Raw genomic sequence first — 12435 nt, 5'->3', positions numbered from 1 at the left:
AGGGTGGTGCTGTTGTTGTCTGGTGCACTGACCTCTACCTCGCAGAGGCTGAGCGTCAACTCGCAGACATTACCTCCTATCTCTCCCTGGACCATGACCCCACCACTGAACATCAAGCCATTGTTTCCAGGACTGTTACTGACCTCATCTCCTCTGGAGATCTTTCTTCCAACCCGATAGTCTCCCAACCTCGGATGGCCCGCTTCTACCTCCTACCCAAAATCTACAAACAGGACTGCCCGGCAGATTGATCATATCAGCCTGTTCCTGCCCCATGGAACTCATTTCTTGCTATCTTGACTCCCTTCTCTCTCCCCTTGTCCAGTCCCTTCCCACCTACATCCGTGATTCCTCTGACACCTTACGTCACATCAACAATTTCCAGTTCCCTGGCCCCGACTGCCTCCTCTTCACCATGGAGATCCAATCTCTCTACACCTCCAACCCCCACCAGGATGGTCTGAGGGCTCTCAGCTTCTTTCACGAACAGAGGCCCGAACAATCCCCATCCACCACTACTCTCCTCTGTCTGGCTGAACTTGTTCTCACACTGAACAATTTCTCCTTTAACTTCTCTCACTTCCTCCAAGTAAAAGGTGTGGCTATGGGTACCCGCATGGGCCCCAGCTATGCCTGTCTCTTTATGAGGTATGTGGAACATTCCTTGTTCTAGTCCTACTCCGGCCCCCTCCCACAACTCTTTCTCCAGTACATCGATGATTACTTCGGTGCTGCTTCGTGCTTTCGTCGGGACCTGGAAAAATTTATTAATTTTGCTTCCAATCTCCACCCCTCCATCATTTTCACATGGTCCATCTCTGACACTTCCCTTCCTTGACCTCTCTGTCTCAATCTTTGGTGATAGACTGTCCACCAATATCCATTACAAGCCTAACGACTCCCACAGCTGCCTCGACTACAGCTCCTCACACCCCGCTTCCTGTAAGGACTCCATTCCATTCTCTCAGTTCCTTCGCCTCCGTCGCATCTGTTCTGATGATGCTACCTTCAAAAACAGTTCCTCTGACATGTCCTCCTTCTTCCTGAACTGAGGTTTTCCACCCACGGTAGCTGACAGTGCCCTTAACCATGTCCGGCCCATCTCCCACGCATCCGTCCTCACGCCTTCTCCTCCCTCCCAGCAGCATTTCACTTGCATTTCCCCCAACTTAGTCTACTGCATTCGTTGCTCCCAATGCCATTTCCTCTACATTGGAGAGACCAAACGCAAACTGGGTTACTGCTTTGCAGAATACCTTCGGTCTGTCTGCAAGCATTACCCAGACCTCCCTGTCGCTTGCCATTTTAGCACTCCACCCTGCTCTCTTGCCCACATGTCTGTCCTTGGCTTGCTGCATTGTTCTAGTGAAGCTCAACGCAAACTGGAGGAACAGCACCTCATCTTCCGACTAGGCACTTTACAGCCTTCCGGACTGAATATTGAGTTTAACGACTTTAGATCTTGAACTCTCTCCTCCATCCCCACCCCTTTCCGTTTCTTCCCCCTCCCTTTTGTTTTTTCCAATAACTTATATAGATTTTTCTTTTCCCACCTGTTTCCATTATTTTTAAATGTATTCCACCCATCGCTTATTTCACCCCATCTCCACTAGAGCTACCTTGCTTGTCCTGCTCTCTACTCTTAATTAGCACATTCTTTTAGATAATATCACCACCTCTTTGTTCTTTTGCCTGTGACATCTTTTGGTTATCTCCTCCTATCACTGCTCGCTTGTCCCAATACCCCCAGCCCCCCCCCCCCCAACCAGCTTATATTTCACCCCTTTCCTATTTCTACTAAGTTCTGTTGAAGGGTCTTGAGGACTCAAAACGTCAACTTTGCTCTTCTCTGCCGATGCTGCCAGACCTGCTGAGTTTTTCCAGGTATTTCTGTTTTTATATTAGGGCTGAATGGCCTATTCCTCCTATGTTCCTGCATAAATACTACTTGTGGTTCATGTAGTGATACGTGTGGTACAAGTTTTATTGCAAGGCATCTCTGAAATGAATAGTACTACCATATTCTTTTTACAGGGATGAAAAAATTGCACCTTTTGGTGGAATTCCATTGTTTTGGTTATGGAATCCAGCCTTTAATGTATTTCCAACCTCTGCCTTCCCTTTTCCGTAGCTGCTTACTTTGCTTGACATGTACATAATCCAGCAAGGTCATATTCTGGTTTTAGTATTTACTTCATCCTGTTTCATTTTACTAACTGTATTAAACACAACGTTGAAATGCTGAGGTCACTTTGGTAATTCTATACAAATGCATTGGTCCACAGTCTTGACAGTAATAGAAGGGAAAAGTGATAAAGGGAAAAGTAATGCTACTAGCCACTTGAAGTATAATAATTCCAGTCTTTGAAGTCGCCTAGAAGCATTTGCATTTCACTACAGATCATAGGTGCTATAATTTTCTGGCCCTTCATGCTGCAGTGACTTTGTTGCTTTGTGTTTATAATGTGTAAATGATTTTATATCACAAACTTTTGGACCTTTTTGTCTTCACCCACTCTCATCCCTGATTTTAGAACAAATCGTTGAGTACAGGTTGTAACACAAACCTCATGTTGGAGAGATTTGACTTGTCTCCATAGTTTCTGTTCCATTCATGTTCCACTTGCCATATCAGTCATCTGTTCCACGTATCACCACCCTTTAGTGTGTAAAAAAAAAAAATCCCCTTGATTTACCTCTGTCCACAATTTGTAACCATGACCTTTGTACTTAGCTTTTCTGCCATGCTCAAAATTTTATTTGTATAAACTTTATAATTATGAACACTTCTATCATATACCCTCAGGCTTATCTTTTCAAGGAGGGAGACTCAGTGTAGTCAATCTTTCTTCTTTGCTTTATTTTAAGTTGGGCTTGGGTAGGTTATGGAGGTGGGGCCTGGTTGGTTTCAATGTGAGATTGGAAATTTTAAATTTGAGGTGCTGTGGAGACCAAGAGCTTCCAAGTTGGTCAGGTCAGGGATGATGAGCAAGTGAAGTATAGTACAGGATAAGATTCAGTCAACAGTATTTGAACTGAAATTTTATGGAGGATTTTATGTTGGAGATTTGGAGTTGGTAGCTTGGTTTGAATTGCTGAGTTGTGAATGATATGATTCAGCCTTAGACAGTGATCAGGGTCAAGGATAGAGTTGCTAACCATAGTTCCGTGGGCGGTGATGGCTTTGGGTTTTCCAACGTCTAGCTGAAAGAAATAGCAGCTTGTCCAAGACTGGGTGTCAGACAAGCAGTACAACAGCATAGAGGCAGCAAAGGGTCTGAAATTGGTGGTAGAAGAGTAGCTGAATGTGGTCAGTGGACGTGTGACAGCTGATTGCATGCCCACAGGTGTTGTCACCAAATGGCAGCATGATTGTGATGAAAAGGAAGTGGCCACAGATCACCTGGAGGGAGTCTTGGGGTAATTGCAGGAGTGCGGAGAGGAACCATTATTGGAGATGCAATGGTTTATGTAAGCAAGAGTGGAATCAAGTGGTAGGCCCATTGAACTCTAATGCATTAGGCTGCAGATCCTCCATGGTCTCACTGAACATTAGAACCAGCTCGAGGGGCTAAATGCTGTACTCTTATTTCTTCAGTTCCTATGAACTGGAGGTTTTGGAGGAAGATGGCATGGTTGACCCAGCCAAAAGTTGCAAGAAAGATCAGGAGGAATGATGCATTGGGGCTCAGTCATTGAGAACATGTGTTTGTAGCTTTAGATTGGGCTCTTTCGGTGCAGTAGCAGTGGGTGTTAATGCAAAGTGCGCATTTCAACTAAGACTGGTTAATGATCCAACCTGGAATGTTAATCTGTCTCTGAGCTGCTGACTATTTTGCTCTGTACTTCCAGTTGTATATGCTTATGTTTACCATTTTATTTGATTTATACCTCCTTCATCTTTTTTGTTATGAGCGTTATTTATAAATGAATATGTAACATTACAGTTGTGTTTTTGCCCCAAGTATCCAACTCCAAGATCCATTTGTGCTGGTATTGGATTAATGTCTGTACCCCCCCATCCCCCGCACTCCATGTTGGAACACACTGAGCATGTTCAACAAATGCTTGAAGTCCAAATATGCTGTGGCAGGTGGAGCTGGGTGGGTGGTGGTGATGGCAAATATATGCTGTCAACATTTCTGTGCCTTGAATCTTTTCCTGTTTATTTCCTTAAAATGTTTGTGTTGAACTGCTTCCTCTCTTTTGGGAAGTATTTTTCTTCTCCACTTTTAATTAAAATCAGCTAATTTGATTTGTGTAAATGTTTTGCTGAAATATTTGTAATTATTAAAAAGGAAGACTCTGTGCAGTCAGCCTTTGTTAATTAACTTCCCTTTTTGGAAAAGAATACCCCAACCCGTTTTTGTTACTTCCTGCTATACTAACATCTAACATGTGGGCCTCATACAAGTGGTGCACATCCAAAAGTAAACTCCACTTTTTATATTGCTGATGGATTGTGCGTGAGTATGACTGATGTACAAAATAGTGCAAATAGCTGCAAACAGGATCCCAGGCTATAAAGTGTGAGTATGGTTATTACTGGCTGATGTGCCTGTACAAATAATATGCAATCTCATTTGCCCTGTTAAGCTCAGGTGCTTTTTTTCACCTTTAGTTGATGTTGTAGGAAACATGGGTGTTATTAAAATCCTTGATTTGCATGTGTCTATGTGATGATGTAAGCATCTTATATTGCCAGATATTATGGGCTTGGAATCATGGAAACTTGCTGCATAGAAAGAGGAAATTTCGTCTGTTCCTGTGCTGGTTCTTTGAAAGAGCAGTTGTACCACATTTGTATTTTTTGTACATGACCCTGTCGGTTCCTCATTCTCAAGTACCTGTCAAACTCTCTCAAAATTATTTATGGATTGACTTCTGCCAATTTTTTTTGAGTAGTGTCCCAAATCCTGATAATTCCTGAGTAGGGGGTAAAGAATTCTCCAATCCCCTTTAGATCTCTTGCCAATGATTTTTGAATCTGTGACTTCTAATATTTGACCCACTTGCATGAGGGCATAGTTTCTTTCCATCAAAACTTCTGATCATGAAAACTGTATTAGGTCATCTCTTAATCTTCACTGTTCCAGAGGGAACAGTCTTAACCTCTTCAACCTCTCCCTCCCACCTGGTAAACCACCCCATTCCCTTTAAGGCCTTACGTCAGTACTGAAGTGCGATGCTGGAATTGTCCTTAACACTCCAGCTGAAGCCTAATCAGTGATTTATAAATTCTAGCATGATCGCATTGTTTTAGTAACCCATATGTTTTTATTAACCATGTTTTATCAATTTGTCCTGCCACCTTTTTAAGGATTTGTGTGCAAGTGTCTTTGTTCATCTATACTTTTCAAAAAGTGCCATTTAGAGTGTACTGCCTTTCCATATTAGTTCTCCCAAAGTGTATCACTCCTCCACATTGAATTTCTTCTGCCATACTTCTGCCCATTTTACCTTCCTGTCTGTCACCATATAGCTATCCTCATCACTACTTTGTCTCCTACTTTGTCAAATTTTGTATCATCTACAAACATTATACTGCAAATATTGTACTGCTGCTCCCTATGCTTATTTATACAAACTGAAAAGGATAATGGACCCAAAATTGACCCTTGGGGTAACAACACTGGAACCACTGCCCAGTCTGGAACACTAGATACAATATTTATTGTATGACCCTTTTGATCAACCTCCTCTCTTATCATAAAAGAATTCATTTCAAGGTGGTCAAAAACAGTTTTGCTTTAACTCCATGTAGGATCTTCCTAAGTAACCCACACTCTTCAAAATGTAAGTTTTTGTACCTGACAATAATTCAAAATGCCCACCACCACCACCACCACCACCCAAACACCACCCCAGGACTGAATGGTCTGCAGTTTCCTGGTTTATCATAAGATCATAGTACGAAGGAGCATGGGTAGGCATTTGGCTCTGAGTCTGTTCTGCCATTCAATAAGATCATGACTGATTGTGGTCCCAACTCTATTTTCCTGTCTGCCCCCCACCCTTGATTCCCTTGTCTATCAAAAACCTATCCAACTCTGCTTTGGGTAAATTCAATCACCCAGCCTCTACTACTTTTTGGGGAAGGGAATTCCACAGACTCACGATCCTCTGAGGGGGGAAAAAAATCTCATCTCCATCTTAAAAGGGAGATCTCTTATTCTTAAACTGTCTCCCCTAGTTCTAGTTTCCCCCAGAAGAGGAGACATCTCACTGTATCCACCTTATCAAGTCCCTCTTCTGCCCAGTGATCCCTCTTCCCTTTCTTGATTAGTGGTGCAAACGTTAGTTTGTTGGAATAAAAGCACCTTTTGAATTCTCAATGTAACAATTTTCGGCTCTATGTACAAAATGAGAACATAACATTGTGCAGCACAAGTGGTATGCAGGCCTGGGAACTCTGCAGCAAGATTATACCCAAGATTTAGGATCACTTGGCTCTAGATCCTGTTACTGCCTTGTTTCAAATGTGGTCGTGAGCCGAATTCCAGGATAATTGACTGCCATTAACATCATGGCAGTATTCAACTCTGTAGTACCGAGGAGCACTAATGAGACTGAAATTGTTGGAGGAATGTTGGGGTGGTGGCGTAATGTGATCCAATAGCTGATGTCACACCAGTCCATCCTTGCATGCAACAAGATCTGCAAAACATCTAGACTTGGGCTGATAAATGGCATCATTCACACCTTGAGTGGCAGGCAGTGACCTTCTCTGACAAGAGTCTAATCATCTCCCCTTGATGTTCAATGGCATTACCACTGCTGAATCATATCCTGGGAGTGGGTCACTATTGAGCAGAAAGTCAACCACACAAATCCTGTGGCTACTAGAGCTGGTAGAGACTGGGTACTTTACAGTAAGAGGTTCATCTCCTGATTTTCAAAGCCTCTCTACTGACTACTAGATATAGTCAACAAGAGATGAATGTTCTCTACTTGCCCAGGTGGATGCAACAATATTTATGAAGTCAACAATATTCAGGGCAAAGCAGTGTGTTTGTTTGATTTGCATTCCATCCACCAATTTACACCAGTGGCAGAGGGAGTGGATGTTTATTATGGCTGCAGTTTGACTATTTACAGAAGCACCACAGCAAGTCACTAAGGTGGCTTAGAGCCTTGCATACCTGCAACATCTGCCATTTAAAAAGACAAGGCAGCAAGTACATCGAATCAACATCATCTCCAAATTGTACACTATCCCAACTTCAATTTGGATATATCTCTGCTCCTTCATTGTTGCTGGGTCCAAAATCCTAGAATTCCTTACTGAACAGCATAATAAAAATATCTTCATGCAATCGACAGAAGTTCAAGGAGGCTCAACGCTACCTTTTCCAGAACAAGTAGGGGTGGATAGTAAATGCTGGCCTGTCCGGTTATGCCAACATCCTACAAGTAAATATATACAAAGATGCTCCTACAAGTAAATATATACAAAGATCCTTTTTTTTTTGATGTGCTGTGTAGCATAGGCTATACAGCACAGAAATGAGCCATTTGGCCCAGTTAGTCCATGCCAGTGTTTATGCTCCACTTGAGCCTCCTCCTTGCACCTTTCTTGAGCTAATTCTTATAGCATAGCCCTCTAATTGCTTCTCCCTTGTGTTTTATCTAGCCTCCCCTCAAATACTATTGCCTTCAAACATTTCCTGCGGTAGCAAGTTCCACAACTTCAGCAGCTAAATGTTAGTAGGGTGGAAGTTCTCTTAAAAGTTCTTCTGATGATGTTGAATGTCCAGTTTCAAAATGAAAGTGCTGGCAGTTTGGGAAACCTGGTATGTGTGGCATTTTTTTATACACTTGCAGAGTTTGCTTGCCTTATTTTCATAAGGTGACGCTCTTTTCCATCTTGGTGAAAAGCATCACCTAGTGGCTATGGTTTGCATGGCTACAAGAAAAGCTACATCGTGGTGTTCTGTATAGAAGTGTACCCTTAAAGGTTAATGGCTTAGCTGTACTAAACTTTGAAGCTCTATTAAATGAAATGTAAAAATTGAACAATTTTGCATTGATATTTGATTTTATTTAAATGTGTTATAAACTAGCATGTCTCTGCCTTGGCTTTGGAGAGGAGAAATGACGGAAGGGAGGGGTGAGGAGCCCATTTTTCAGACTTCAGATTTTCCAGTGTCAATTGCCTGGATTTCTTACCTTGGAGCTAAATATGACAGCTGTGCTGCAACCATCAGGACTATATTAAATTAAAATTTAGAACTGAGATGAGGAATTTCTTCACTCTGGTTGTGAATCTTTGGGAGTCTTTGGAATTGTCTATCTACAGGGGACTGTGAATGTTCAGTTCTAAAGTATGTTCAAGACTGAGATTTGGATTTTAGACTCTTGAGGGAATGGAGGGATATTGGAATCGGGCAGGAAAGTGGGAGTCTAAGTTGAAGATCAGCCATAATCTTATTGATTTGGGAAGCTGGCTTGAGTGGCCGCCTCCTATTTCTTATGTTCTGTTAAAATTCATGGTCTAATGAGAAATATTCTTTCAGTTCTTTTCCAGGATCACTGAGCAGTTTGTGTTTAGCATGGATGTGTTGGTGGACACAGTATGGAAAATATGGACAGACCTGCTGGATGTTCTTGGAATTGATGGTAAAATTATTTTCATAGCGCTGATTTAAGAGAGAATATTGGAGTAAAGAAGTATTTTATGTAAAGTGGGTAGGTCTTTATGCTTTTCACAACCTGCTTCACTGTTGTCAAATATCTGCATTTTAGGAATAATTCTGCATGAGAAGTTGTTCTTTAGCTGCCAAATGGGTGTTAGACAAGACCTGCGCTTTCCTGAGTTTGTGATTTTACTTCTAGAGAGCCATAGTGTTCTGCATTTTCAGTTCTATGGACTATGACCGTCAGTCAGGAGGCATTTTCATCATCCTACTCTTGTATGGTCATGAGTAGCTTTGGCAGTGACATCTAACAACTTTCAGCCACAGGACTTGCATTGCATATAGGGAGATCTGAGTGGGGAATGAAGTATTTGTTTTTGCAGGGTATCTAGCACAGGTCAATTTCATTCCAGATTGCATTTTGTTAGAAAATACTAGGCAATCATTTACCAGGTACTTGAAAGTGTAGTTATAACAGCTCAACAGTTTTTAAGTTGTTCCAATTACTTGGGTTTACCAACTTAGAGCAGTAGCCTTAAAAACTAGGCTAGTTTAGCAGCTGTATATCACAACTGTGTTCCAGACCAAATTATATGGAGCATCTTAAAAATAAGCCAAGCCCTCTTGTGTGTGATGCTCTCTAACAAGAGCCAATGGTGGATATCTGCTTTTGAGGTTGAAACACACTTTTCTGTGACCAGGAGCTAATGTGTAGCTTGGAAAGCTGAACAATTTCTAGTTTTTATTCCTGCAAAAAAAAATTCTATAGTCACCAGCTAATTAAAGTTTGTGTTGATTTTGTCACGACAAGCAAAATGTAATTCTCCATTATTTCTTGCAGGATCAAACTTGAACCAGTATCTGAACCCGGCGACAGCTGTAAACCACCCAACTCAAGTTCTCCTACTAGTCGTTGCTGTACTTGTAGCTTATTGGTTTTTGTCAATGTTTCTGGGGCTTTTATTTTATGCATTACGCTCAATGTTTGGCTGCTTTTTCTGGATTGCTAGAGTTGTCTTTTTTGCCCTCGCTTGCCTATATATTCTGCAGAAATCTGAAGGTGACCCTGAAGGTGCTGTGCTCCCACTTTGTTTTGTAGTTTTGACATACATTATGACTGGTCCAGTTGGTTTTTATTGGAGGAGGAGCGTTAGTCACGTAGAAGAAAAACTTGATCATCTTGATGGCCAAATCAGGCTTATGAACATTCGCCTCAATAGGGTATTGGAAAAACTCGACCAAAACACTGCTTAGTGTTGGAAGGAATGCTATTGCTCATCACCAGCACTGTTTAATGGATAGTGAAGCACTTGTTTAACAAGTGCGAGTAACCCATATTCAAGGATTTCTGTCCCTAAGTTTTTCTCGCAATCATTTAACCACTTTTTATTTTTATACTTCCTACTTTGTATTCATCAGTCATACTATAAATGGGAATAATTTCTTTGTCTTTTTTAATTCCCCTTCCTTTGTCTGAAATGTGCATGGTCAAGTGTTTATTAGCACAAACAGAATCAGTTTCACTACATACAAACACCAACAAAGGAACATTTTTTTTATTCTCCCAAATTTTAACTTATTGGAGGAAGGGAGGAAAGAATATATTTGTGCTCAGTAATTATGCACTATTGTGGTTGTCTTGTTAGTACACTGAATCAGAAGGATAGTTATATTTTTAGCATTTTAGTATAGTTTTGTGAAACAATCAAGGGTAAGTTCTAAATTAAACTACTACTATACAACCTTTTCATCAGTTTCCATTCTCTCTCTTTCAGTGCTGCTATGTTATTGGATTCTGAATTGCATAAGTGAGAATCTATTTGAGTTGGTGTTCTATATGCAATGTGCTGTAATGAAAAAAAGATTCATATCTGTTGTGCACCCCCACTTGGTGTTTTCCCTCAGTTTTGTGGGTGCATTTCATGTGAAGACAAGTACAGTATAGAAATGTGTATGTGTATATCTTCTGCAAACTGCAGATTTTTGCCAATGGATTTGTAGACCATGGACTATTAATTTGGCATGTTTGTAAATGTGATAAGTAATTCATTATCAGATTATTTGTATATAGTTTAATTATGGCATATGATGTTGAGCCAAATTAATAATAAAAGTCTTGCAAAAATAAATGTGAAAACATGGTCCAATCTACTAAGTCTCTTAATCACTGCAAGATCATCTGCCCATCTCCAGTTTCTAATAGAGCTGAACTAAAGTAATAGATGACCTTAAATCTGTAACGTTTGCTCCCACAAATTTGTGTTTCTATGATTCCTCTTTGAGAGATGGTCTTTTGAATTGCACAAGATAGATTTTAGCATGAAAATATTAGACCTCTGAATGGGTTATACTATTTACAAGAATGATATTACTAATGAATGACGGTAGTTAAGTGAGTCTTGGAACTGATGGATCCAAATCAATCAATTTTGTGATGAAGTCTCTTGGCTCTCTTTGCCCTGATCATATAAGAAAATGAGAGAGGGATTTTAAATGATATTGTTGCACCTGTACAATCAATTCTATATGGAACTAACTCCACTACTATAAAGTACCAACAGATTGTGTTCATTTACTTTGGTTCTAGATGATGTGCCTTTTGGGAGTATATGATGCTATATGTGAAGAACTTGTTTGGAAATGAACACTGAAGGGAAAATAAGCTGAAAATGTTTGTTCACTCAGACCATGCTTTTGATTTCTCTATCCTAGGAAAAGTGTAGAATAATGGGAATTCTTGATTATGACTGATATAGAATAAACAACCTATTAGATTATATTGTACATTTAATATAATGTAAATTGTGCTGATAATTGTACTTGAGCTCATGTTTTGACCAAATTTACAATGCAATTGGTAGATTGCAATACTTATAAAACTTTTTAAGATTTAAAAGTACTTTGCTTTCTGCTGACTTTAAGAGTATTTCTGTTCTATTACATTAGGATCACTAGTTTTGAGCATTTGGTGTTAATAAGTACAATTATTTTTGTGATACCTTTTTTAATATTACAAACTGCACTTAACTTATTTTGACTGCCTTTTTTGATATAATCTCCAAATTCACATCAAGTAATTTTATGCATTTGGTAATTTTGCTGTTTGTATATTTACATCTTGCTGTTAAGTATTGTTTGAATTGAGTTCTCCAGATCTCCAGATGTAAGTTTAGTAAGAAATGAATAATAGAATCTGTTAAGCACAACGTTACTGTGTATGTTAATAAAGGTAAAACAATACAATACAAACTAGCATTTGTGTTTTTGAAAATTATCCATTTATAAGGCGAATGCTGCTCCAGCAAAACACATTTGACACTCACCTTGAGCATTAATTCCTGCCACCAGTTCACCGTAGCTGCAGTGTGTACCTTCTACAAGGTACACTGCAATAACTTGAAAAGGTTTCTTCAGCAGCATCTTCCAACCTGTGACTTCTACCATCTAGAATGACAAGGGCAGCAGGTGCATGGAACCTCCACTACCTCCAAGTTTCCCTTCAAGCCACACAACACCAATTCCTTGGAAATATATAACCACTTCTTCATTGTCACTGAGTCAAAACCCTAGAACTCCCTACTTAACAGCATCGTGGAAGTACCTGCACCAAACAGACTATTGTGATTCAAGATTGGGAAAATGTGAAATTGTTCATTTTAGCAGGAAGGATAAAAAGGAAGCTTATCTAAGTGATGAGAGATTGCAGAGCTTAGATTCGGAGGGATCTGGGTGTCCTAATGCATGAATCACAAAAGGTTAGTATGCATGTACAGCAGGTAATTAGGAAAGTTAATAGAAT

The 12435-nt window shown here is 40.2% G+C and overlaps 1 protein-coding gene across 1 annotated transcript in view; it reads left to right on the top strand.

The window, feature by feature from the left end:
• The window catches only part of LOC121285444 (bri3 binding protein), an 87618-nt gene extending 75739 nt beyond the window's left edge, over positions 1–11879 (top strand). Inside the window, exons 2-3 of the mRNA XM_041201865.1 lie at positions 8517–8619; positions 9478–11879. Of these exons, the coding sequence (XP_041057799.1) occupies positions 8517–8619; positions 9478–9890 (516 nt within the window). The 3' untranslated portion in view covers positions 9891–11879. The remainder of the gene's footprint in view (positions 1–8516; positions 8620–9477) is intronic.
• The last annotated feature ends 556 nt before the right edge of the window (positions 11880–12435 follow it).

This window comes from Carcharodon carcharias, chromosome 13, assembly GCF_017639515.1.
Source record: "Carcharodon carcharias isolate sCarCar2 chromosome 13, sCarCar2.pri, whole genome shotgun sequence".
Taxonomy (NCBI): domain Eukaryota; kingdom Metazoa; phylum Chordata; class Chondrichthyes; order Lamniformes; family Lamnidae; genus Carcharodon; species Carcharodon carcharias.
The sequence above is the reverse complement of the archived record's forward strand: the minus strand, read 5'-3'. Positions and strand labels throughout refer to the sequence as shown.